Source organism: Cyphellophora attinorum (assembly GCF_001299255.1).
Source record: "Cyphellophora attinorum strain CBS 131958 chromosome Unknown Contig2, whole genome shotgun sequence".
Classification (NCBI taxonomy): domain Eukaryota; kingdom Fungi; phylum Ascomycota; class Eurotiomycetes; order Chaetothyriales; family Cyphellophoraceae; genus Cyphellophora; species Cyphellophora attinorum.
This window is the reverse complement of record NW_017253230.1, coordinates 630,652-656,179: the sequence shown is the minus strand read 5'-3', so window position 1 is coordinate 656,179 and position 25,528 is coordinate 630,652. Positions and strand designations below refer to the sequence as shown.

The following is a 25,528-nucleotide window of genomic DNA, read 5'->3' as shown; positions in this document are numbered from 1 at the left end:
ATCGATCCAAAGATGGGCACACTGCAACTGTCCACGAGCGGCAGGCCAACAAGACATTTCCTCGACGAAAGCGAACGCAGCGACCCTGACTCAGGAGATCGCGAGAGAAATGAAGCCAGCCAATGCCTATGTACGAGCACAATTCGGCTCGTCGGAAACAACCAGACCGCGGTATTTCACGTCCAACATCCAGGGACGCAGACTTACTGGTGGATTGATAAGGTCCATGCTTGTTGAGTAAGTCTAGTGTTGCACACATGCTGCTTCATAGTCGCTACATGACTCGATGCTGATCAACCGCTTCGTCTAGCAGTCCCTTGGCTACCTGCGGCGTACATAGCCACCGTCACCATCAATCCCCTTTCCGGCACTGGACAGCGCAAACGCTCAATTGAGCAAATCTTCGCCTCGCTGCTAGCGACCAAACCGCATCTCCGCCCCAGCAAACTTCCACAGGCCCCTCAGGAAGCCTGGTACTCGACCCTTGTGGGGGCTTCCGCCTCTTTACTCGGATCGCCACCGGTACAAAATATTTCTGAGAGGCGGATCTGCCACGGCGGGTACCCATCAAGCTTCACCGTTGGGCCGAAGATGATGACTAGGTCAGGCTCGCCGGGGGCGACTTCCTTCTGTTGCTTTGGAGTCGGCGACGAAGTAGGGAGGTCAGTTGACTGCTGGGAATAGGAGGCTGGCAAGTCAGGGACGGCGGTCGTAGCCGAGATTTCAGTATTGATCAACTCCGAAGTGATGTCCTTCGGGCGGATCTTCTTCGCCTGGGCCATCTCGGTCAGGGTCCGAGTGAGGTCGACGAGAGTATCGCGGCCGTCGGATTCGGAAAGGAGGAGAATGTCGATATGTATTCTCGGTGTCTGTTGCTGGCCTTTTCCTGAGTCGATTGCACTGTTGCCGTTGCTTGTCGTTGTGGTGCCTCGCTTTCTTAGCCCCTCCTCACCCGTAGCTGTATGGCTCCCAGTACTGGTTGTATGACCACCGCCGTTCCCGCCACCAGCAGCGACAATCCTGAAAGTCGGCCTAGCGCTCCCCTCCCCAAACCACTCCCCCAGCTTCTGCTCTACCACTCTTTCCAGAACGTCACGCTCTCTCCGCCCCTTCAACACCCCCTGCTTCTCATAAACACTCAACAACCCTATCCCCGCCGCGACGCACCACGCGCCGAGTTCGCTGACCTCCTCCACCAAGCCCTCTGCACCACCCCCACCTCTTTCCTCGGGTCTGTACTTGAGCACAACACTTAGATGATCGGGCACACGGGATAGTTTGGACACGTCTCGCGCAATATATTCTGGCGAGCGGTGGTGGTAGTGGCGCAGCGCGATCAGGCGGTGCCGTATTGCGGCCCAGGTGTATGAGATGCGTAAGAGGATGCCGTAGAGGAGTTGGATGACGTGGTAGAGGAGGACATGCAGGAGTTGGGTGAGGAGGGGGCGGATGCGGCGCTTGTGCCATCTGCTTCTCGTTGGGGGCGATGCTGCTGAGTGCGAGGTTGTGGGTTTGGAGGTGGTTGAGTTTTTGGATGGTTGGTGTGGCCGGACTGAGGGGAGATTGTTCATTTTGGTTGTGCCTTTCGTCTCCTTTGTGGGACTCGAAGCGCTCGTCGTGAGGAAGTCCGCAGTCGTTTTGGGTGAGGAGGGCTGTTTCCGTAGTGTATGAGGCTCAGGTAGATAATTCTTTATGAGATTTCCTCGGCCGTCGTCACCCAGCACTGTGCCGTCTGCTGCGACATCTCGGCGGTACAGCTTGCGGTCTGCTGCGTTGAGTGCCATTTTCTGTAGATTAGCGGCCCGACGGCTGCAGAGTGGTGGACTGTGCTCGAGTCCCGGTTGCGCAGGGCCCGCTGCTTGTGACAGGTGCGCCGGAAACTGGAAGGCCGTGGACGATCGCTGACGCGCGGGAAAGATGGCAGTCTGGCGAGAGGGCAGGAATAATTGTTCACGATCAAGAGAGACAGAAGATCAAAATTAATGAGTTGCTATGGCTGTGCTGCTCTTGCAGCGTAATGCGGCAACTGTCGTACCTCATGAAAGTACGTATGCGCCGAGCCTCAAATTCGCCAAGGCTGATGATGAAGCCCTCCCTGGGCCTAATCATGAAGCTGATTGTCGAGCTCCGTAGTCGTAGTCGTTACATGTTGTCTTGGTACAAACATCCTCACCGAGGCCTCCCCGGCGCTAAAAGCAGCGCAGCTTCCTCAAAGCCGTCATGTCGCGGACATGCCTGCAGAGGCCTCCTTGTCGCTCAACTTCGTTCCGCCAAAACTTTTCTTCCTTCCGTCTCAACATGACCAGCCGCACTTCCTGGTGGTCAACAGCACATGCTATTCATCAGAACAGAGACCGGCTTCCACAAACCTAACAGGCCAGGGCGGGTACTGGCTTGTTCTTCGGTCTCCTGCTCTGTATCTTCAGTTTTGGCGCACGAAGATTGAGCTCTCGCTCCCACTTCCACTCATTCGTAGAGTAACTCCAACTCCTTCCCCTCCGCCTTTGCAGCGTTCATCATCCGATCAACCTCATCAAACTCCTTACTCCAGAACTCGTGTGCGATTCTGCTGTCATCCTCCGTCCATCTCGATCGGATCAAGTTATCGATGTACTCTGAGCAGAGACCGGCTTCAACATACGTCTTGAGCTTAGGCCATTTGATGCTTTTAGCCCATTCATCAGCTTCTCTCATCTGCTGTTCGTCGTCGAGTCGCTTCGCGCGTTCCTCGGGTGTCTCTTCGTGTTGTTCAACTTCTTGTTGTTGCTGGGCGTCTTCAGCTTCGAATGCGGCCTGTCTCTCAGCACGGTTTCTGGCGGACTCCTCGTATGTGTTCGGCTCAGGCCAAGTGAGACCTTTAGCCCATTCTTCTGCTTCACGCATCGTTTCCTCATCGCTAAGTTGTTGTGTGCCTCCTGCTTCAGGTGGAGGAGGGGATGACGATCGCGACCGAGCAGCCGAGACTTGCGAAAGTCGTGAGGCTTGCTTTGGCTTGTATTGCTGTGCTTCCTGTCGTGCCTTGGTCAGGCGATCATTGGATCCTGGTAGAGCTGCATGAGAAATTTTAGGAGCATTGGGGATTTGTGTGACCTCGGGTTCTTCTTCTTGGAGAACGCTATCATCATCATCTTCCGGCTCGGGGGCTTGGAAGCGGCCACTTGGATTGGTGTTCTGGTTGATATTCTTGTTGATGTTCCCGTTGGTGTACTCCTTCGTTCCTTTGTAGGTGGGTTTGATTCCACGCATTTCGTTGTATGCAGCTTGCTGGAATGCCAATTTCTGTCTCTCTGCCTTTTCCTTCTTCTTTGCGGCGTTCTCGAGGGCGTCGACTTTGTGCTGGTAGGACTGTTTCTCCTCCTGATCGGCACCACGTGCGGCCCAGTGTTGTTCTACAACATTCGTACGGGTGTTGTCGACGGTGGTTGGGGAATCAGCGATGAACGCACCTCCCACCTCGTGTAGGTAATGCGGTCCTGGAGTGTAGCCTGCGCTACCGTGAGTGGACGGAGTGCTATCGTTGTTGAAGGCATTGGTCTGCGGGGTCATGACAGGGTCCTTGTCGTCTCTGAATAACGTGCCGGTGTAAATACCAGCAGGACCGAAGCTGTTATTGTAGTATGTCTTGACCTCGTTCTGACCAAAGCCAACCTTTTTGGTGTTCTGACCGTTGACTGGCGCGTTTCCTGCGGCCTTCAAGATGCCTTTGCGCTTCAAGGAGGAGGGCTGGAAGTGCTCAAGATCTTTGTAGCTGTTCTCTGGCTCAGCAGCTCTCGGCTCCTCGGACTCTTCAGGCGTGGCGACTTCTTCATCATCTTCATCATCAATTTCAAGCCAATCATCCTGGAGACCGTATCTGCCGGTTGGATTGCCAAATTCATCAGCGTTGAGCATGCGCTGCTTCTTCACTGGTGGTGCATCTTGATCATCCATCTTGCGCTTGTTCGTGCCGACAATTTGAATCGTCTGAAACTCTTCTCCTTCCTCTGCGCTGTCTTCGACACTGGGTTGTTGGTTGGAGGTTTGGGGTTTGGTGCGGCGAGATTTTGAAGGTGGGCGATTTGTGCGGGTGGCAGCCTTAGGCACGTTGTTATTCTCGAAAGGATTTGGCTCGATCGTAGAACCAGCTGGACTTTGTTGCGCCGTATCGCTGCCGCCGCCGAAGAATGTGCGTCTGAATGTTCTTGTGACACTGCCAGCGATTGTTCCAAGGATGCCCTGTCGCGATGGTGTTGAGACTGGCGAGGGTTCTGGCTGTGCAGGAGTTTGGACGAGAGGAGTTTTTGGGCCGAGCTGATTGAGTAGCATGCGCGTTTGTTCGCCTTTTCGCGTTGGTTGCCGGGCCGACTGTGTGCTTCGGATACTTGCCAAACGACGGCTGATCGGGGTTTTGGGGTCAATAATGGCAGAGCGCTTGCGGTTGGGGTCGAACGGGTCGAATTTGAGGATGCTTGCGCGGCTCTCGCTGTTGATGCGCTTTGGGCGGTGCTCGTCGTCGCTATCGTCTTCTAGAGGACGCTTGGGAGTTCGCACTGCTTGTGGGGTGTTAGTACGGACAACATTCACGATGAGACTCGCCAGTCTGCGTAGCCGGGAGGCCTCTGGTGAAATTGGTGCGGGTGTGGGTGAGGAGGGTACGAATTGTGAAGGCGATGAGGCGGGCTCTGATAGTGGCTGCTCTGGGTAGGCAGTAACGGGCGAGGCGGGTTCTGGTGAGGCGGGCTCTGGTGTGGATGGGGGAGGGATGTAGAATGTCGGGATGACTTTTCTCTTACGAGTAACTTCGGGCAGTTCCTGATAGCCCCCGGCGGGCGGACCAGCGCGACGGGTGGTGACTGGCATGATGGGCGAGCGCGACTGGTTTGAGTGTGGTCTGAGCAGTATTAGAGCAGTCGCAAAGGTTCAAGTGTGGTAGTGGTGTTGAAGTTGTTGTTGGATGGACTTCGAGTCGACTTCAGTTATTTCTCCAAACGCGTTCACACTAAGCTCTATTCGGAGTTCATTGTTTTTCTGAACAATAACCACAAGTCCATCATGATTCAATCCTACACTATGACACTCAAATGAGGCTCGTTCAAATCCACGATCTTGTATTATGTGTCCACAGCGCCCGCCCTGGCCATGGAATCTACAATGCATCTTTTCCCACTAATTGACGCTTTAACAATGCTCATCTCAAGCCCACAGTCTTGTATCATATGTCTACAGCGCCCTCCCTGGCTGCAAATCCCTCGTAGCGAATATCCGTTCGTTCCATGGTCACTTTGTCCACAGCGCACTCCGCGGTCACCAAACCTTCGAAGCAATTCTCCACCGTCGTCCTGATCAATGTCTCCACAGTGCCTTCCCTAGCCATAAAATCTTCGAGTCCAACTCTCATTGCTTTCTCAGTCAATAGTCTACACCGTCCTCCCTGGGTTTTATTTTCACGGTGGATCTTTCCCACGAAGTGACGCTCGAGTGGGTTCATCTGAAGCCTGCTGTTCCCAGCAGCACAACATTTCAGACCTCCAGCGTCCTCCCCGGCAGGGAAGTCTACGAACGCACTGTTCCCAACAGTGTGCGCGGAGCTCTAGACAGCGGCCTCCCTGACCCAATTCCCACGATGTACTCGAGGCTTGCTAGTTCTAGTAACGTTCACAATGGAACTCGCAAGTCTACGTAGCTGTCAGGCCTCTGGATCTATGATAGGTGCTGGAGAGGGCGACGAGGGGGTCTCTGTCAACGGTGATGAGCGAGGTTTCTTGAGAGGCGACAAATGGTGCCAGGGGCAATTTGGCGGGCTCTGGCGAGGCAGCGGGTGGTGGTGATGGAGGAGAGATGTGAAATTGCGGAGCGACTTTTCTCTTACGTGGAACTTCGTGCAGTTCTCAATGCTGTAGCTTTCAGCGAGCGGACCAGCACGACGGGCAGTGACCGGCATGGTAGGCGCGAATGCGAGGGGTTCGAGGTCTCAAGCCTGCCGAGCTGTTTATCCTGACCCGGACTTGCCTTTCCTCTACGACAGCTAGGAATGAGACGTTCTGAGACTCGGCTTCACGACCTGTGTTCACGGCCTGGCCTCACAGCCTGTCTTCACGGGTCGCATTCGCGACTCCATTTCGCCCCTACACTTCGTGGTCGACTTCATGTGCAACAACAACAGCATCGAAGTAAGAATCGATTGCACCAAAAAGCAGGAGCTCAAAAGGTCCCGAGGTCGTCCCCGAACTCCACATTTCTCCTCCCTCGTCGCCACAGCCCGCCTGACCGCAGCCTGCCTATCCAGACGATCTTCCCTCGGAGCCGGCGTCGTCACCCGCCTCGCAATTTGTCCCTCCTATACCTCACACCTGCACCCAATTATCACCAGAAGCCTACGTTTCCATTCAGATGCGTAACCTCATCACTCAGCTCTCGCGGCGGTGAAGGTGAAGGAGGAGGGGTAGTGGTGGCGGAGTGGGAGGAGGAGCAGGAGGTGGAGGGTTCCTGCACTCAAGCTGGGGCTTACATTGAATTTCGTGCAGTTCTTGATAACATCCGACCTGATAAGGGGGGAGGAACATGAAGTCCCGAGATGGGCTTTATTGCTGCTCTCTTACGGGTGACTTCCTGGTACCCTCCGACAAGACAAAGAAGGAGAAATATGAAATTCGGTACTGGGTTTTCTTGGTGCATGCTTACGAGGCACGTCGTTCGATCCTCGACGCCCTCCAGCGGGCGGGCCTATACGGCGATAAGTGGCTGTCATCTTTTCCCTGGTTATGATGCAGACGAGTCATCTGGTCGGTACGAGATCCAACGGTGTGGCTTGAGCACGACCTGGGATCATGTGTGCACAAGGCAAGGCATAAGGCGATCGAAAGGTGTGGCACGTATTCGTATATGCAGGATGACTATAATGCTGTGCCGCATTCTGGTCCCCGAGTCACACATGCCATGGGCCTTTTTAGTCGAGTCTGGGACGGTAGATCTGCCTCGGTGCCTGTGAATAGTCATGTATAAACTGGCTGAGTAAAATTTAAGCATGGATGACGCTCTCCCTCGAATGCAGCCCGTAACAAGATCGCTATACACATCGTCAATCCACGATGTACTGACTTCTCGCGGTAGCAGTATACTCGATCAGCAGAAAACGCACCAACCACCTCAAGCTGTTCACAGGCCGCCATATCTGATCGTTTCACGATGGCAGACCAACCTCATGACAGGAAGCCAACTCCTGTAAACTTCGACACCCACTCCCGCAGCCAGCAAACCACCTCACGCAACCTCTTCTTCGCCGCCTCCCTCATCTCCGCCATCTCCATCCCAATCCACATCCTCGCTACCCTCAACCTTGGCATCAACATCCACTCACCACATCTGCCCACCGCACTAGACGGTCCTAGTGACATTCGACTTCGCAGCGTGGAGCGAGCCACGAGGGTGGCGTTCAACTATGTCAATGTTGGGCTGTTCATTTCTGGTGAGTAGTACATGTCACGTTCAGAATCCAAAATCGAAGCGTTGTGGTAAATGGCGATCTCTGACAAAAGGCATAGCGGTAATGCAGCATCGATGGGCGCAAACGAACGGTCCACAGACTCCGCACGACAAGGCGGTGCTGCTGGGAACATTACTTGGTGGAGGCATTGTGGGAGCTCAGTTCTGGCGGATCAACGTGTATCCTCCTCTCGGCTGCTTGTGGATTGCACCTGGGTTGGCGGCTTTGGGCTGGGCTCTGGCGGAATGATTTCATCCTGAGGCGGCTGATGGTGTCAATTTTTGATGACGTTGCCGACCACATTCGGAGTGGTCAGTGCGCCGGCTCGAGATCACTACCGAAGCTGAAGGATGCTCGAGCATCGGTTGTAGGACCGCTCGGTCCATACTTGGAATGGTCACTAGAAGACATCATGCATCTGAGGATGGTAGCACGGGTGTCTCACTCAGAACATCGCACGCTTGACGCAAAATGACTGTCCCTGGTAAGAGCAGCCGTGGTTCGGAGCCATGCCGAGCCGTCGGGCGATATTCGAGTACGACTTCGTGAATGAGTCTTCTGGCATTTTCAAGCCGATTCTGATGACAATGACGAGAATTGGGTATAAGTGATAAGGTACCGTCATTGCTCCGTCTCATGATTCACTTGACCTCGCCGGAAGCTCAGCAGACGTGGCCTTGCTGCCTTCCCGCGCTCGCAGGAGCTCCATTGCATCGTCACCCTCAACCTCCCGCACAGCAGCTTCAATCTCTTCCGTTGTACCTCTCCAATTGCGAAACTCCCTGGTCTTCAGGCCAAGCCGAAACATGGCATCAATCTCGAGCACAGTCCGGCCTTTCATTTCCGGAACGTCGTAGAATGTCACGGCCGCGCCAACAAGGCACAGCCCTGCGAAGACAAATCCAGTCTTTGCTTTGAGGTTTCCCTGGTCAGGGTTGTAGATGTACGGGAGGATAAGGTTGAGTACGATAGTACTCAGATGGTCGAACAATCCTGCAAGGCCCTGGGTCTTGCTGCGCAGTCTGAGAGATGACGCTTCCGATCTGATGGCAAAGCTAGCAGGCCAGGCACCGACGCCAACAATGATGACGATGATCATGCATGAGATGGCGGTATACCAGACGGTAATAACCCCATCCCAGAATCCACAGATGCCCATGCCGCCCCATAACATACCACCAATGATGAGCGTGTATATAGTCAGTCGGCGGCGGCCGACACGGCTGAGTATCCAAACGGAGACAGCATTGGCGATGAGACCAAGGATAATGCCGACGATAAGGAACAGGAGAGAATTGAAGGAGCTCATGCCAACAACCTGGAGAAAGTAGCTAGCAGTAGAAAGCAGCGGCAAGCCGATTATCGAAGTGATCATGGCCGCAAAGACGACGATCCATGTGCGGCGCCGATGTGCGGGTTTGATGCAGTCCATGTATGTGACTTGGCGAGCCAGACGCTCTTCGACTTCGATGGACAGGCGAGTTTTCTCGAAGACCTCTTCTGGATCAACCTTGGGCGCGAACAGCCGACGAATTGAGCTGCGTGCGTCGTCCATGCGTTTCCGTCGGATAAGATAGGCTGGCGATTCCGGCATCAATAGGGCCAGGACAAAAGGGCCAACCGAGAATGGCCACATTGTTGCAAAGGCAATGAGGTATGACGATTCGTTCTCGAGGTCAGAGACCAGGAATACAACCACGGAACCAATTAGCTGACCCAGAAGAGTGAAGGCCGGAAAGAGAGCCAGAGCCGGTCCTCGAAGACAGGTTGGTATCGTTTCGGAGACGTATGTGATGGCTTGAATATTGATCATGCCGACTGCGACGCCCTGAACGATCTTGCCCACGAGAAACACAGCTCGTCGCGTGTCTATTGCCGCAGGTCGGTTGCTGACGAACAGCTGCGTGAGTCAGTCGACATTTCGAACTTGATGGATAAGCTGATAGATTCATTCATGAAACACTTACAACAGCAACCGATACAGCAGAAAGGAAACTTGCGCCTGCCAAACACATCTTTCGTCCGACTCGATCCTGTACCCATCCGGCAAGCATGGCTCCTACGAGAGCGCCGAACGGTCCGAGCGCTTGCCACAGTGACAGCCAAGAAGCTGGTATGATGTGCTTGTCGTCGTGAAGTTGACCAAAGTCCTTTTGAAATCCAGGTACAGCTGTAATTGCTCCTACAATGACGAGGTCGAAGCCATAAAGCACAATAGCCGACATGATGAAGAACGTATACCTGGTGATCTTTGGATACAATTTGACGGCCTCAATGAGGCGCATCTCCTTGGGGATGCCAGACGGCACACTTGTGACAGTCATGGTTGAGAGTCGCGAGTGGTGACGTTCTCGAGAGTTGATGCCGTAGAGTTGACGGTATGAAGGTGTTCGACGCTGGCATTTTTACTTAACGCCATTTTGTCCTGTCCAGATCGTGTCAACAGGTCAGCTTTACCGACGGGGCGACGGTGAGGTCCTCAGAGAGGCATGCAGTTTAATTATGAAGTAGTCCTCTAGCCATCACGAGCCAAGGCACTGCCCGCCTCGCTTAAAAACAGTAACGGCGAGCAGAGGAAAGCTGCAGAATCGACAAGCTGGCCCAGACTGAAATCATGAAGTCGACTGTCTATGAATGGTCGGAGAGGGAGCAAGAATATGAGGATCGTCAATGCCGACGGAGAGCCCCTCTCATTTTCCCGTCAAACATGTTCGTATTTATTTGGTTAGCAGATGAACTCGAGAGTCTAGTGGCCGCCATCAACCAAACCTGGCAGGCGCGTTTGTGTAGATGTCACGACCAGGAGCCTAACTTAGCGCGGACGCTAGGATCTCCTTTCCGGCCAAAAGTGCAGGTGCACTGAGTTCAAACTATCGGCCAACCTTTCATGCCCGATGTCAGAAGCAATCAGCGTCGTGCTTTCGAAGCGCACGCGCACAGCCGCGTGCAGGCTGCTGATACGCAACTTGACAGCTCGACACAAAGATCTATGTGTTACGGACCTCTTGAGGCATGACGTGACACTGCAGGTGTCAAGCCCGTCAAAACGAATTCCAGGAGAGTTCGAGGTTCAAACGCCAAGACCGTTGGTGCTGCGGGGGAGCTTGGCGTCAAGGTGTTCCAATGGGGCGGGCTCACATGGACTCAACTGGAACCGTCCTTTTGACTGTTGGTTCTGAGCACCTCATTTCAATGTACAGTATGCTATGCGGCTCTGCGCGTCGAAACGCGTCTGTTGTTAATGGGCAAGGGGTCCGACAAGCAGTGATGCAAAGATGCGAGTCTGTTGTACCTCATGGCACTCGCAAATCAAGATCGCCGTGTCAAGAAACGGTTCGAGGGTAAGGCATCCGTGCTCTTTCGACAAGGCAACCAGCAGCGGTTACACTTCTAAAGCAGCAGACAGCCCGCGTCTACGACATTATTGACGTTGCTGTGATTTTGCCGGCTAAGTGTGTTTCTCGAAATCGATATCTCGCAGCAGCTGGTATCAAACAAAGCTTTCTTGATAGCGCCTGCCAAAGTTACCAGCAAGGAGCAATGCTTTGCACTTTCTCCGGCTTTGTGCACAGCATTCGCGAGAGCTCTTGCTTCCTTTTCAGCAGCAAACAGCCCGGAGTCACGATACTACGATTCCCAGCTACTCGTGAAGGCCCTCCATGCAAGGACTGTCCTGCTATCTGGCCATGAGGATCGCGAGAACTTAATTCAGAGCGCCGACGATGGGACCAGAAACGTAGGCTTCCTATCAAACGGTTCCATCGTTTGACATGGCGCAACCTCGACCTCGAGAGTCGCCCTATCGCATTATGCGGCACTCAAGGGTGTCCATCAAAAATCCGCTACGCCTTGTCCGTTTCCTCGCACCATTGCCGTGATGTTGCTTACATCATCCTTTGGCTTCCTTATGCCAGCCATTGTTCGAAGCAAAACGTGGCTGATTGCTACCTCTCACTGCCTACAGCCGCACCTTCTAGAGTCCTCCACAGACCATTCTTTGTCTTGTGGCTCTGCCTTATATGCTGAGCTCCATAGAGCTGGTGAGTTTTCCTTTCTGCTTCCATACGCCATCCCTTCCCCAGCGACAAGATGGCAGGGCCCCTTCAGAATCTCTCTTCCTCCAAGTCAAGTCATCGTTTGACTCAAATTGCAAAGCTCAGAGCACGAGGTATCGGAGACCACATCAGTCTTCCACAGCTGGTCGTAGCTGGTGATCAATCGTCTGGCAAGAGCTCCGTCCTTGAAGGCATTACAGGCATACCTTTCCCACGACAAGAAGGTCTCTGCACCAAGTTCCCCACCGAAATCATTCTCCAGCATAGTTCCGATGCCTCCAGCATAGTGGCCACAATCATTCCTTGCTCATCGCGTACTTCCCAACACCGAGAAAAGCTCCAAAAGTATCGTCGAGAGCTCGAGAGTTTCGACGAGCTAGGCGAGATAATCACCGAAGTCGGCGCACTCATGGGTATCCGAGGCTTTGGCAATCAGACTGAAGGACCGGCTTTCGCAAAAGACGTCCTTCGCATTGAGGTTTCTCGACCTGATGGACTCCATCTCACCATTGTCGATCTGCCCGGTCTGATCAAGGTGGCAAATGATGACCAGAGCAACGATGATGTGCAGGCAGTACAGAGCATGGTGGATACCTACCTCGCGAACCCTCGCACAATAATCCTTGCTGTTGTTCAGGCTACCAACGACATTGCGAATCAAGCCATCATCCAAAAGTCTCGTATCTTCGACGAGCGAGGCGAGAGAACAGTCGGCATCATCACCAAGCCTGATCTGATCAACACTGGTACCGAAGACCGAATCTCGAAGCTGGCCAAGAATGAAGATACTACCAGGTTGAAGCTGGGTTTCTATCTCGTCAAGAATCCTTCACCGAAGGAGATGAAGGAGGGTATGTCTACGAAGGATAGAGAAGACAAGGAGATGAGCTTCTTCAAGTCAAGTCCGTGGAAGCAGCAAGGTCTGAACAATGATCGAGTCGGCGTGGTTGCACTTCGGACATCCCTACAGCATTTGCTCGATCAGCATATCGAACGTGAGCTCCCGCAGGTCCGGCAAGAATTGATTAAGACCATGGAGCAGCGCGAGAAAGAGTTGAAGGGCTTGGGCGAAGAGCGGCCAACACCATCCCAACAGCGTGTGTTTCTGAGTCGACTTGCCACGCAGTTCCAACAGCTCTGTCACGCTGGCCTCAACGGTACGTACTCCGACATCGATCCCGATTTCTTCGCTGTGGATGACGAAGGCAGATCTCGACGACTTCGTGCCAACATTCACCAGCTTAACACAGAGTACTCTGACTACATGAGAGATCATGGACAGAAGAGAACGATTGCACATGGCGCCAGTCGCGGTTTCAGTCCAGATGGGGACAGTCTGGAGCACAGTCAGCTTGCCGTGACTCAGGAAGATATGTTGACGTGGATTCAAGATGTAAGACCACCCACAACCTTCCCAACGACTGACGTACTAATCACTGAGCAGGTCTACAATCACACGAAGGGAAAAGAGCTCTCGGGCACCCATAACCACGTCCTGCTCTCTGAGCTCTTCCACATTCAATTGAGTCGATGGGAAGTGATCACGCGGCGCCACGTGAAGATCGTGTACGAGGAGATCGTGTACTTTGTAACCGGAGCCCTCAGACACGTCACCCAGAACGATGACGTTTTCCATCAGCTAGTCAAGATCGCTACCACCGTTCTCTTGAACCAGAAAGCTGCCGCCAAGGACGAGTTGACGAAAATCTTCCAGGACGAGAAGCGACATCCTCAGACATACAACCACTACTACACCGACAACATTCAGAAAGAACGCGCTCAGTCTGCACGCAAGACCATCTCGGACCATCTCAATGACGTTGTAGCCAAAGATTATGGTGGCCGTCTGCACATCAGCAACACGACCTTTGATGTCGAGAAGCTACTGAGTGCGTTGGTCAGTCGTGTCAATGTCAATATGGATGGTCAAGCTTGCGAAGCAGCTCTCACTGATCTCAAAGCATACTACAAGGTATGAGAATGCTTCACCCCTGTGACACTCATGCTAACTGTCACTTTCCCAGGTTGCGAGGAAGACGCTCGTGGATAACGTGGTTCGTCAGGTAATTGAACGCCATCTACTCTATCCTCTAGTGGCCATCTTCGATCATGAGACTGTGGCAGGATGGGATGACGAGACTCTGAATCGAATTGCGGGAGAGAGCGCAGAGATGTTGGCGAAGCGAGAACATCTGAAGGGCCTGCTGAGGGAGCTCAAGCAAGGTGTGGAGGACTTGAAGGGGTGAGTATGGCTGGTTGACTGACTTGGAGGTTCCAAGACGAGGGAAGGAGCGGTGTCATCAGGGATGGTCATGCCTTCGTGGGAGATATCGCGAAATTCCAACGGGCACCGATGGTCTCAAGACCACAACCAAGCTGGAGCACAGTCACGAGCGGAATCTCTGCGAAGCATTGATGCAGAGACCTTTGGTCGAATGATGAGAGATTGAATGAAGTCAGCCTTCCTTCTCCTTCTACGCCTGACTTACTTTCGCTTAATTTTTAATTCTTGCCAGGTGGTGAGCATAGGCAGGAAAGCACTTCCTTCACCTATCGCAGAAGGACCAAGCCGAAGGACACCAGCACAAGGCCGGCGTCCTAAGCTAAGTCCCACGGAAGAACCAACGGGGTGTGTCATACGTTCAATGCCTGCTCCCCCCTGCCTCAGGCTCTAAGCAACGCAGGATGAGTATCGTGACCTTACAGAAACACAAAAGCGGAGCGTGATTGGAGAATTGCGTGCATGCACTGTGTGCCACGTTGTATGTTCATAGCACGCTGGGGGTATTATCGCACTCGTTCCGTCTCTTTATGCCACACACATTACCACTCACCACCCTCGTTACAACGTTGTCATCCTGTCGTCACGCGCTCGAGCAGCTTCCTCTCTGACTCGGCGACTGTATCGACCTAGAAATTGTGATGATCCATAGCCAGATCAGCGAACATGCCACCACCGCCCATACCAGCCAGGGCTCCTGCTGCAGCTTCAGTCTCACTTGGCTCATCACCCATATATGCACCGCCAACAACATGCACTTCTCCCACTCCCAAGTTATAGCCACCACCTCCGGCCCCACTACCATTAAGCATAGCCATTAAGCTCCTCCTTGCAGCCTGAGTCCGCCTCACGTGGTCCACCACACTCGCCAGCCGCTGCACTTGACTAGGCTTTCCGCCCGTACTCCGCGCACCGGGCACAGAGTCCCACAGACGAGCTTGAGCTCTCGAGGCGGCGTCTCTGCGCCTTTGCTCCGAAGTCGTGTGATTCCGTTTCTTCTCGTCTATAGTCAAGGGCTGCCGGCGCGAAGCAGATTGCTGCGTGGCAGTGTTCGAGGACGATGTTCGATTCGAGGCCTTCGGTCTGCCTGAGGGTGTTTTCGACTTGGCTGGCGTGCTGCTACTGCTTGCTTTTCGTTTCCCTTTGCTGGCTGGCGTGGCGGCCGCTTTGCTTTTCGTTCTGGGTCGTGATTCGGACGGTGCAGGTGAGGTAGTAATGGGCCGGCTGGCGTACTCAGTATCGGACTCGGCAGGAGCGTCAACGTCCGAATCAGACTCCTCGAGAGAGTCTGGAGTTGGTTCTTGTGTTGGCTCGGTCTTAACGATGGACACTCGCGACTGTCGACGAGAGTGTGATGGTGGCGGTCCTGCTGGACTTCCAGGGCCCCGGCGAGGTGAGATGAAGCCATTGCGTGATGGCTCTTGCGTCGCGTCATGTTTGCGCTTACGACTGATGATCGGGCTTGATGGCTGGGTATTAGGTCGAGTGGTGGGATTGCTTGAGAGCCATTCAGGCTCGGGCATGTGGTTGGTATCTAGCTGTATTGGCGCGGCCTGATAGCCGTTGGGTCCGAATTGCACATCCGAGCCATAATTGGGGGCAGGACCTCGACCTGGAGTCGCTAGAGGCTGGCCCACAACTTGATATGGTTCGCGGTAGAAATCGCGGGAGTAGACTGGATTTATCTGAGGGATGAAGGGTGCCTCTGTGGGGAATTGTGGCGCCGAAGAGAAATTATGGGTCGGGATGTGGTCGTTGCTGATCAGACTCTGCATTTGTCGGCCGTCAAGCATGACCACGGGATCTGCCTGTCCAGGCAGACCGGTATCGTAGTCGTGGTAGAATGGGATCGGCTGATGATTGGCCTGCATCCCATTGTATGTGTCGACACTGGAGAAATGCTCCAACCAGTCCATTGTGTGGTTTGTTTGCTCGGCATTGAGTATGTGCTGTGCAGGCGGCTGAGGTCGGGGGTAGGAGAGGTGATATTCTGGGAGGCCGAGGCCGTTCATGGCGTTCAGATTATCTGGAAGGTTGCCCATCAGCATCGTGATCATGGCCTCAATGAAAGATACTCACAGCCGAAAGGATTCGGAAAGTCTAGTTGATCGCCATCAGCCAGTTCACGGTTCTCGCTTCTGTTGTTCGCAGTATCTTGGGTACTCGGCATGCCTCGATTCCTGCGGCGTCCACGGGTGGGAAGCGCTCCCACCACCCGCGACTGTTCTACGTTGGTCCACCACTGCTCCTCCCCGTCTGACCCTGATATGACTGCCTCAGAGTGATAGTGAATGCGAACAAGCCCGGCTTCAGTCGTTAAGTTCGGACGGTCGTGCTGCGATAGCAGAGTAACGTTATTTCACTAACGACACCAATGGGGCCGTGCTCGCCCAGCAGGTGGTCTCAGTGACGGTAATGAGCTGCCGAGTAAATGGTGAGTAAATTGCGCAGGCAGTATAATACTCGCGGTCGCGGGTCTGCAGTCGGGCCTTTTGACGAACGCAACGAATGAGGGACCCAGAAGTGTTGGGGAGGGGTTTTCGCTGTGTGCCAGCTGTGCAGAGATTGACCGATGCCGCTTCAATTAATGCTAGGAGCTGCTAGGCATTAGATAACCATGTATATCGTCGTCGCTGCTGGCGCCGGTGTATAAGTCGCGGTTGTATGTTGCTATGCGATGCTGCAGGTGCAAGTCGAGTAGAGAGCACATGCGACGAGTTTTCTTCACATGTTCCCAACTGCAAAAATGCCCGCTTTTCCTAGCCTCGTCAAATCAGATGCCACGAGCCCAACCACTCGCCAAGGCCTTGCGGGATAGGCCATCTTCCCCAGATTCAGATTCGGGGGCGTCCCCCGGGGCTCTCACCGAGGTTCAACGAAATTACAAGGATCATTATCAGAAGAAAAGCAGATCAATTTCCGATCAGATTTGAGGCATACGAAGTACGACTCGTGGTCCTCGTCACGCCTGGCCATCGCCCATGGTCGCATAACTTGTGACTGATACAACGCTCCACATGTCCGGCATCAAGGCTTAGGACCCTTCCAGTCCCCAGCGAGTGTCAGGCCCGGTACCCTTCTCTACAAAAGGAACATGTCCCACTGTTTTCCTTTTCCCAGACATCTCGATGACGGCAACGCCGTTCCCAGCAATCCACTGCATAGGAATCCTCAGTGAGACCTTCTCCGACACCACGTAGATTGCAAGGTAGATATGAATCATGACCTCGCCCCAATGGAAGACCCTGACTCGCATCCTTCGCTTATTGCTCTGTTGCGGGCTGGAGGTGAGTTCGTCTCGGGCAAGCCGCACACCCCAGCCTGCTTTGCCGTCCTGAACAAATGCGGAGAAGTCGTTCCAGAAATCTGTGAATTCTTTCTATTGCACCTGTTAGTACGAATATGTATCGGGAAGAACCAGAGCCGGAAGATCGGTGTCTCGCCCGATCCAGGTTCATAGGTATACGTACCTCGGTCCACAATCCGACCGCGACGTCCTCGTCTCCGTAGTCATAGTTATGCAGCTTTCCTGCCTTCCGCGCTTCCCAAAACTGGTTGAGTCTTCCCTGAGCATTCTTGCTTGCAAAACGATCAGTCAGATTCTGCAGCATTCTTGCTTTCGTCGGAGACGAGCGAGTTTGTTGCACGACCTCATCAGGGGCAACCGTGATGTCCATGAGCCAGTGCCCACGCTCCATTGCCTTGACGTCTCTCGTTACTTTGATAGGTCGGAAAACCCTAGCCACTGTCGACAGATCTTGCAAATAGGCCGTCACATGGCTCTTGTGGTCCATTGAGCCCGTCTTGGGCTGAGGAGAGGCAACTTCGGTGCTCAGATTGTCAATAGTTGGAAAAGGTTTCTCCGGTGAGGCTTGCGTGTCGTCCTGTGCGCTGCTTCGGTCATGCACTCGAGAGGATTCAACGCCATCTTTCCCACGATGAGGCTCTCCGCCTACACGCCGGTGAGAAGAGCTCGAGGAGATTGTGACGATCGAGGGACTTTTGCCAGGAATCGGCTGTGATGAGTATGGACGAGCGCCGTCAAGGCCTTGCGACGGCCAGGGTGGTGTCACTGTCGCAGTCTCTGTGGAGCTGGACGGTTCTGAAACCTTCTTACGTGTACGTATGACATTTAAGTCGGATGAAGAAGGCTCTCGGTCTGGACTTGACTCTACCATCGAAACCTGACTCATGCTTCTGGTGATTTGCTTGCGTTCGAGTGGCGATGAGATTCGTCCCTCACTGCTCTCAAGGATTCGTTTGTCGGTCTGCTGATCATCCGTAGGCTTATCCATGCCGTGGAAGGAATCGGAATAGGCCCGTCGTCGCTCTGAACCTGTTCTGGGCACCTGTACAGTAGGAGAGGTGCTGGCAGGTGCAGTCTGGGGCCTGTCACTATCAGTCGAGTTTCGAGTCAATGGCACGATCGAAACAAGGCCATGATATGGATTCCGATACGGCGGATTGATGTTATCTGAAGTCCGAGTTCGTTTGAATGATGTTCTGTGATTGCTGTTGCCCGTGAAACTAGCCTTTCTTTTCAGCGCTCCTTCCTGCAACTGGGTCTCCCCTCGCGAAGCATCTAGGTCCATGAAGTCGTGATTATGATGGGTTCCTATCTCGATCTTTGTGACTGCCAAAGTCCTCTGGGGCTGAAAGTTGAGTAGAGCCTGTGCCAAAAGTCGAGTCCTGTTGTCTTGTGCAAGCGTGCTAGGTGCTGACACGTGTTGAAGGACCTCAACTCTGTACATGCTCTTACCCTATACATTGATATTGAATACAGCATATCCGGATGTAGCTACCACAGAGAGAGTGTCTGCGAGTCAAAGGTGATTCCCCTACAACGAATGGAAGTCATGTTGTGGTTGCCTCGTTAGTGCCGTTCAAGCCGCAATAGACAGGTTCTGCAACATCTTGGAACTGAACACGAATACCACCCAAAATGACTATCGTTGCTAGGGATCGTGGTCTAATTACCTGGGTAGCTACGAGGAACCGTTCGCTTCAGTTATCAGATGAAGAAAGGCCCCAGTGCATGGACAGGCTGCCTTGTCTCACCGTGGTGTTGTCTCCACCGCTTACATAGAGCCTCCTAATTTTTGCAAACCAACCCTTCTGGACATTGCCAGAAGGCTTCTGCTACGAGCTGCAGACCTGATTGAAGAGCAACATCCCGGCGGCCGATGCCAAGCAACACCGCACAGCACCAGCCTCAGCCCTCTTCAGTTGATCCCCATAGCTTTCATCATCAAGTACTGTTTCCTCACGGCGGCTTCATCCCTCGCGCGGTCACGCCTAACGTTCTGAGCCTCGAAAAGACGAGCGAATTGGGCTCCAAGCCCTATCGAGCTCAGAAATGATTGGCTCGCAGGCACAATGGTCATCACAGTGGCTTTGGCCGAATCACCATTGGCCGAGCTGCCACAACAATCCTTGTCCGAGTCATGCCAGCCAGACAAGCAGCCACAGTCGGCGAATTCGAGGAGATCATAAGATGATTGAAAGGCATTTGTGAGCCATGCATCGAACGTATTGTCTTCAATGGCAGTTTCCCGATAGTAACTCCTGGCAATGTTGCCCTTGCCTGCGCCAATGTCATCCCTACCTAGCGGCCATGGGCGAACTTCCCGTCCCCTGAACAAGGCCCTGATGTTGAGTGCGGCCACGTGGCTCTCGCTCTGCCAGACAGGACAGTGGCAAATTCGTTCGTCTCTATGCAAAGGCGTATAGTCTTCTTGTCGGCACTTGAACTTGCGGCATCCGCAAAATAGCATGCTCTTGGAGAATTGACTGTCGAAGATGTGGGCAAGAAACTCTTGGACTTGATTTTGGAAATCGTTTCGTTCAAACTTCTGTTCATGCTTGCGCCAAAAAGGACCGGAGCCATTCAGCAAGTCTTTGACTGCAGCGGAACGGTTGCCGCGCAGAACGTATAGTTGCCGAAGAGCGTCAAGTCCCGTTTCGTATGTGACGCCGCAGAAACTGACCTTGCTTCCGAGTCTAGTCAACGTAGATAAGAGCTCACGGCGGAAGATCTCCAGGACTCGCTTTCGCACTTTGAAGTGATCTCCACTGAGGTTCCAGTTGGCAAGTCGTTCGAGAACCCAATCTTTGATGGCGTGAGTGTCATAGTCATATTGCAGGCGACCTTCCATTAACAAGGCGAGCTTGTCCTCGTCGTAATATTTGCTCTTCCCTCGACGAAGAACATGAAGAGGTTGTGGATAGGATTTTGCGACTAAGTGCTTCGCGGCGTCAAGATAGAGGTGAGGCAGCCGAAAGTGGTAGGCGACGTGGAACAGCTCTCCCGGTTGCTGGCTGGCGTGCTCCCAAATCCCGCGCAGAGACATCAGCGCCCCTCGTATTGATTGCAGGACATCTTCAGTAGCACAAAGGACTTCGGCATACGTGTAAACGTTGGCCAAGAAAGCTACTTTCGCTGAAGACGCCTCCCGATTCTCGAAGTGAATTTGCTTGCCATATATGACGATGATCAAGCATCGCCAGATGTCGCGTACGAAGTCTAGAGCGAGCTTACGGGAGCTGCCGTGGCGGACAAGCTTGTACACAGAAGTGTTCACCGGTGGTATGGATTCTGAGTAGGCATGAAAGAATGGGCTGAAAGTGTGCACTCGGCATGCTGCTATCATGCGCCTTGCCTGCTTGGTGTGCTTATTGGCGATCTTGTGTCCATGATGTGTTGGATCGCTCCAGAGGAATGCTGCAGATGGCTTGACATTGTTTTTGTCCAAATAGGGTGATGCATCTGTGGGACTGACTGGCGAGGGATGACCATCGGAAGCCTCGGCATTGGGATCTGTGGTCGGCTCCTGTTAACGTTAGACAGAGACCAACAAGCACAAGTGATGGTGGCCACTTACTCTGAAGCAAGGTAGCCCAAATCCTGTCTCCGGATCAAGCTTTAAGTCCAGTTTATACACAGGAGGACCTTCAGGTGTGAGAGATATCGGCTTGCGGCCCCAGTCAGATGAGAAGACACCTTTGAAGTAAGGTGCTTTCGCTTCAAGCACCGACTTGTGTAGTACGAAGATGCCGCTCGGGCGGTCGGACGTATGGAAAATAACGTCGCCGCCCTCGAATGCGAGCACATTGTCGAGAGCCGTCAATCCCTTGATGAACATCTTCGCTGATGAATTGAAAGTGAGCTTGATCAACTGATGGCGTTCATAGGGGCTACTGCGATGTCAAGGTCAAAGGAAGACTGTAGGATTTCTTTGCGACATGCAGTTGTCGTGGATTAGAAACGAACAAACAACGATTCGATTCGTTCTCCTTGACAACCCCATGGTAACGACTTTTTGGTTTGTCACGCGACTCCATCGTGCCGACTTGGAACCCAGCTCACCTTGTCATCAAAATCACTTCATAGCTTCTTGAAAGTGAGTTTGGCGCGAGATCACAGTGCAGTGCCCGCCCCGCGGGACGACAACGACCTATCGTCAAGTGAGCCCCAACAGACAGCGCGATCGCGAGAATGCACAGCATAGCAGATGATATGCTGCATAGTTTTTACTCAGTCTATGCGGATGCGAGATCGAATCGTCTCACACTTGTTGTGAGATCTCGAGTGTCCAAAGGTTGAAAGAACGCGTGGTCGGAGCCAAGCGCAAGAGTCAGTTTCACGAAACTGACGCTCTGGACCTGATAGAAGTCCGCAAGAAGAAGCCCACCTGCCGCTTTCGATTTCGATTCTCGCCCCAACTGAGAAGCATCCCTCATTTATACAGGGTTCCTTTCTGTGTTCTCGATGTCAGTCCTCGCGTCTTGGAGCGACATGTCGAATTTGTGCAGAGTCTCGTGGCTATGTCGCCGCGCGACAGTCTCGCTACAATTTTGCATCCTTCCCTTCCTTCGCGATACTCATTTGTTTAGGCAGCACCTTCTCGTTCTGTCTGCTCATCTCCCATGCAAAGCTGATCGTCTTGTCCCTTCCGGAATCAATCACGACATTGATGAGGACGACGTTCCGGTTGCTCTTGCCCCATTCCCAAGCATCCCTCGTCGCTCTTCCCAGTTCTTCCTCCGTTTTCACGAAATAGCCCTTCCCACCGACCATCTCGGCCATCATATCGTACCTCGTCTCCCACAGCAGACTCGTACTTCTCAAACCTTTCTTGCCTCTTCCTTCCACGACAGTCTCACCCTTGACGCTGTCACCCTGCTTCCCGAGCCACTCTTCTGCACTGATACTGTCTCCATGATATATCCCGGAGTTGTTCATCACGAAAATTACAATCGGCATGCGATGTCGAGCCATGGTCTCTATCTCCATGCCAGAGAACCCGAAAGCAGAATCGCCGAACAAACAGACAATACGCTTCGAGTCCGCCACAGGATAGTTGTATGCAGCATAGGCAGCGAGAGCGTAGCCTCCACCAACACCCATGGTGGCGTAAGTACCTGCATCGAGACGCTGACGAGGTTCTGATACCGAGAATGAGGTGCGTGAAATGTCCATGGTGTTCGCACCTTCCGACATCCATACAATCTCTGACTGCGTTGGCGAGGTGAGGTCGTTGAGTGCCGTGTTGATGATATGGTAAGCTCTTTCGTAGCTCAACAGTTGGCCAGGCTGTGTGGCCGTCAAAGACTTCCTGCTCTGCGCGTCGTTGTTCTTATGTGCGGATGCTGACAAAGCTGCTAAGTAAGGATGAGACTTATCATCGAAGTTCGGTCTCGGGAAGGCTGTCCATGCACTGAGAGCAACGTTCATCTGAGAGACCACAGCACCAATGTCGCCAAAGAGACTCACGGCAGGTTCGCCATGACCATTGACACGTCCAAGGTCTTCTGGTGAGATGTCTACTTGAATGATCTTTACGCCAGAAGAGTACTTGGGAGGCTCCCCGTAGTGCAAAATCCAGTTGAGTCGTGCCCCAAGCAGAACAACGACATCTGCATTCTTGAGGGCTGCCGACCTGGCTGCAGTCGCGCTTAAGGGGTGGTCATCAGAAATCACGCCCTTGCCCATTGGTGTCGGTAAGAATGGAAGATGATGCTTGGTGACCAGTTCATTGATGTGTCCTTCGGCTCTTGCATACGCCGCCCCCTTACCAATCACCACAAGCGGCGCTTTGGCACCTTTCAGCAATGCCACCGCTTCAGCAACACGGTCTGAATCTGCACATGCTTTCGGTGGAGGGCGCAACGATTTTGCAGACGGCAGATCCAGATGGCTCTTGCCATCACTAGTCGGCATCATGATCAAGTCCCCGGGAAGGTCCACAAATGTTGGGCCTGGCCGTCCATACCAAGCAAACCGGTAAGCACGATGGATAGCGCTGACAATAGTATATGGATCATTCTTTGCGGGCCGCATAGCCATCTTCGTGTGAGGCGTCAATAGCGACACAGCGTCCATCTCCTGGAACGCCCCTTTCCCATTGAGCGCCTGCTCAGAAGATCCTCCAAGAAATACCGTTGGCCAGGCGTTCGCCGAAGCATTGCCAATGCCAGCCATCCCATGCAGTATGCCTGGCGCACCGACGAGAAGGCATATCCCCGGCCTGCCGATGAGGTAGCCATAGGCTGTGGCCGCATAGCTACATGCTTGCTCGTTGCGGAAGCCAATGAATCGTATGCCGAGACTGATTGCCTCTTCGGCAATGTCAGCCACAGGCACACCGACCAGGCCAAATAGTACCGTTACTCCCAGTTCATAGAGAGTCCGTGCGATGATGTACGCGCCGCTCGGATTCGGCATCTTCGACACACGTCAACGTTCTGGCATTTTGCTGGCTGTTTAGAACGCTGAGAGCGCTCTGCCTTCGAGTGTGATAGAACGGTCAGCCGAATTTGACAATAGGCCAGTATGTATTTTTGCGGGGAACCGAGGCAACTTGAACTGGGGAAGGACTCCTGGATCTAACATTGCCCTTCTAGGCCTAGAAATCAGGCAGTGAACGAGGTGTCCTTGGCGTCTACGATCACATCATTCCAGCGAGCCAAGTTATCTTGTGCCACAAAGCCTTGTGCATTCTGCTGAGTTGCGGATTCCTTCTCACTCCCAGCAAGTCGCCCACAAGTGCTATCGGCCAAATCCACACAGTGCTTTGAGACAGACTGATAACTGGAATAGTCTTGACCAGACAGCAGGTATCTAAGTACTCCGAGGTTGTGGTTGGAGAAGGAGGACTTCTCCATGCCAAACCTCTATCCTCTATGCTCATGGTCCGCGACCGGCGATCAACAAGGCGCCTTTAGGCCTCTGTACTTACCATCGCTTTCCAGGTGATACTTGTGACTCCCCAGCTGCCTAGTGTTTGTTGAGCTGTTTTGGAGCCGAAGTTCACTGCTGTGCCCAGAGACGCACCCGACTCATAGCATCATGTCAGCAGCATCCAAGCTTCCCACCTCAGGAGCCACCAATAGCGGCAATGCACGCTTCAATGCCGAAGCCGCAGCATGGGACGCAAATCCATTCGTGCACACAGCGTCTAAGCATGCCTGCGATGCCATTCTGGCCCGCTTTCCAGACCTCTCAAAGGACAGCCCAACCTACGACGTGCTCGAAATCGGCTGCGGCACTGGCTTGCTCAGTCTTTCCCTCGCTCCATTCACCCGCAACTACGTAGCCGTCGACGCGGCAGAAGGCATGATTGAAGTCCTCAAGCGCAAAGTCGATTCTTCGAACGGCATCAGCAGCAACGTCAAGCCAATAGCAGCGCTGCTCGAAGATCCAGAGGACCCACGCCTCCCACCAGCAGAACCCTCCAGCCCATCTTCTTCCTCCTCACCAAGGCTCAAGTACGACCTCATCACAAGCCATCTCGTCCTCCACCACATCCCAGACCTCCACGGCGTTCTGACCACGATGCTCGGCTGCCTCAAACCAGGCACCGGCAGGCTCGCACTGACCGACTTCGAGGATTGCGGGCCGCACAGCAAGCGCTTCCACTCGAAGGCCAAGATGGAAGGTGTTGAGCGGCACGGAATACCGCGGAAGTGGATGGCGAACCTGATGGTTGAGGTAGGGTTTGTGGATGTCAAGGTTGAGGAAGGGTTCAGGATGGAGAAGCGGGTGGAGAAATGGGAAGGGGAGTTCAGTGAGGGTGGTGGGGATGGGAAGGTGGCTAAGGAGGGGATGGGTGAGATTGCTGTGTTCCCATTCCTGCTTTGCGAGGGGCGGAGGCCTTGAGTTCGGGGCACTGGCGAGGGTAGGGGTGGCGAGTGGCCTGGAGACGTCTATAGCGGTCGCGAGACCAGAGGTAGTGCGCGATGAAGGTGGCTTGGTGTGGTCACTTGAGGGAAGACCGGATGCTACTAGATTATTTAGTCATCCGGTCTTGATCAACACCCGACCTAAGCCAGTTGACAACGCGCGTTGTCGTGTAAGGTGCTGCTGGCTGGCGCCCCTGCCATTGGTGGCGTTGATCAAGAATACGGGTGGAAGGCTCGATCTATCTGCGCTCCGGCTGTTGCTGTTTGCTTCAAGTACGGAAGAGGAAGTCGCTTATGCGAAGGGGTCTTGTCATCCGGTCTCGACTGATCACTAGCCTGAGCAGGGACAAATATATATCTCGCTTGATCTTGTGCCTGGATATCAATATCCCAAGAACTTGGATTGGTAAGACGACAATCCTCACCTCGGCGGAGAGCACTGAGAGCAATCCGAGAAGGCCTCAAAAAGTGTGCAACGTTTCACGAAATTGGTTGTTACCCGATAGAGGTTGATACGCTGTTAATGTCCATGATTGGCGCTCTGACTAC

General features: G+C 53.5%; 10 protein-coding genes across 10 annotated transcripts; 3 read left to right on the top strand and 7 right to left on the bottom strand.

The window, feature by feature from the left end:
• Nucleotides 1-461: 461 nt before the first annotated feature.
• On the bottom strand, nt 462-1,784 carry AB675_2550 (Dehydrodolichyl diphosphate syntase complex subunit NUS1; the record flags this gene model as incomplete). Its single annotated transcript, XM_018142530.1, has 1 exon — nt 462-1,784. The coding sequence occupies one exon, from the start codon at nt 1,782-1,784 to the stop codon at nt 462-464; it is 1,323 nt and encodes a 440-aa protein (XP_018005237.1).
• A 682-nt stretch (nt 1,785-2,466) lies between these two features.
• AB675_2549 (uncharacterized protein) lies at nt 2,467-4,839 on the bottom strand (the record flags this gene model as incomplete). Its single annotated transcript, XM_018142528.1, has 1 exon — nt 2,467-4,839. The coding sequence occupies one exon, from the start codon at nt 4,837-4,839 to the stop codon at nt 2,467-2,469; it is 2,373 nt and encodes a 790-aa protein (XP_018005116.1).
• A 2,325-nt stretch (nt 4,840-7,164) lies between these two features.
• Nucleotides 7,165-7,711, top strand: AB675_2548 (uncharacterized protein; the record flags this gene model as incomplete). The annotated part of the gene is made up of 2 exons (XM_018142527.1): nt 7,165-7,444; nt 7,521-7,711. 2 exons carry the CDS (start codon nt 7,165-7,167, stop codon nt 7,709-7,711), a joined length of 471 nt encoding a protein of 156 aa, XP_018005037.1.
• Nucleotides 7,712-8,096: 385 nt separating this feature from the next.
• Nucleotides 8,097-9,786, bottom strand: AB675_2547 (Maltose permease MAL61; the record flags this gene model as incomplete). Its single annotated transcript, XM_018142526.1, has 2 exons — nt 8,097-9,362; nt 9,430-9,786. The coding sequence occupies 2 exons, from the start codon at nt 9,784-9,786 to the stop codon at nt 8,097-8,099; spliced, it is 1,623 nt and encodes a 540-aa protein (XP_018005034.1).
• A 1,765-nt stretch (nt 9,787-11,551) lies between these two features.
• On the top strand, nt 11,552-13,763 carry AB675_2546 (Interferon-induced GTP-binding protein Mx; the record flags this gene model as incomplete). The annotated part of the gene is made up of 3 exons (XM_018142525.1): nt 11,552-12,910; nt 12,962-13,489; nt 13,542-13,763. 3 exons carry the CDS (start codon nt 11,552-11,554, stop codon nt 13,761-13,763), a joined length of 2,109 nt encoding a protein of 702 aa, XP_018005256.1.
• A 664-nt stretch (nt 13,764-14,427) lies between these two features.
• On the bottom strand, nt 14,428-15,968 carry AB675_2545 (uncharacterized protein; the record flags this gene model as incomplete). The annotated part of the gene is made up of 2 exons (XM_018142524.1): nt 14,428-15,824; nt 15,878-15,968. The coding sequence occupies 2 exons, from the start codon at nt 15,966-15,968 to the stop codon at nt 14,428-14,430; spliced, it is 1,488 nt and encodes a 495-aa protein (XP_018005182.1).
• An 864-nt stretch (nt 15,969-16,832) lies between these two features.
• Nucleotides 16,833-18,093, bottom strand: AB675_2544 (uncharacterized protein; the record flags this gene model as incomplete). Its single annotated transcript, XM_018142523.1, has 2 exons — nt 16,833-17,177; nt 17,269-18,093. The coding sequence occupies 2 exons, from the start codon at nt 18,091-18,093 to the stop codon at nt 16,833-16,835; spliced, it is 1,170 nt and encodes a 389-aa protein (XP_018004812.1).
• A 927-nt stretch (nt 18,094-19,020) lies between these two features.
• On the bottom strand, nt 19,021-20,940 carry AB675_2543 (uncharacterized protein; the record flags this gene model as incomplete). The annotated part of the gene is made up of 2 exons (XM_018142522.1): nt 19,021-20,628; nt 20,680-20,940. The coding sequence occupies 2 exons, from the start codon at nt 20,938-20,940 to the stop codon at nt 19,021-19,023; spliced, it is 1,869 nt and encodes a 622-aa protein (XP_018005331.1).
• A 704-nt stretch (nt 20,941-21,644) lies between these two features.
• AB675_2542 (2-hydroxyacyl-CoA lyase 1) lies at nt 21,645-23,522 on the bottom strand (the record flags this gene model as incomplete). Its single annotated transcript, XM_018142521.1, has 1 exon — nt 21,645-23,522. The coding sequence occupies one exon, from the start codon at nt 23,520-23,522 to the stop codon at nt 21,645-21,647; it is 1,878 nt and encodes a 625-aa protein (XP_018004960.1).
• A 624-nt stretch (nt 23,523-24,146) lies between these two features.
• AB675_2541 (uncharacterized protein) lies at nt 24,147-24,956 on the top strand (the record flags this gene model as incomplete). Its single annotated transcript, XM_018142520.1, has 1 exon — nt 24,147-24,956. The coding sequence occupies one exon, from the start codon at nt 24,147-24,149 to the stop codon at nt 24,954-24,956; it is 810 nt and encodes a 269-aa protein (XP_018004879.1).
• Between the last annotated feature and the right edge of the window lie 572 nt (nt 24,957-25,528).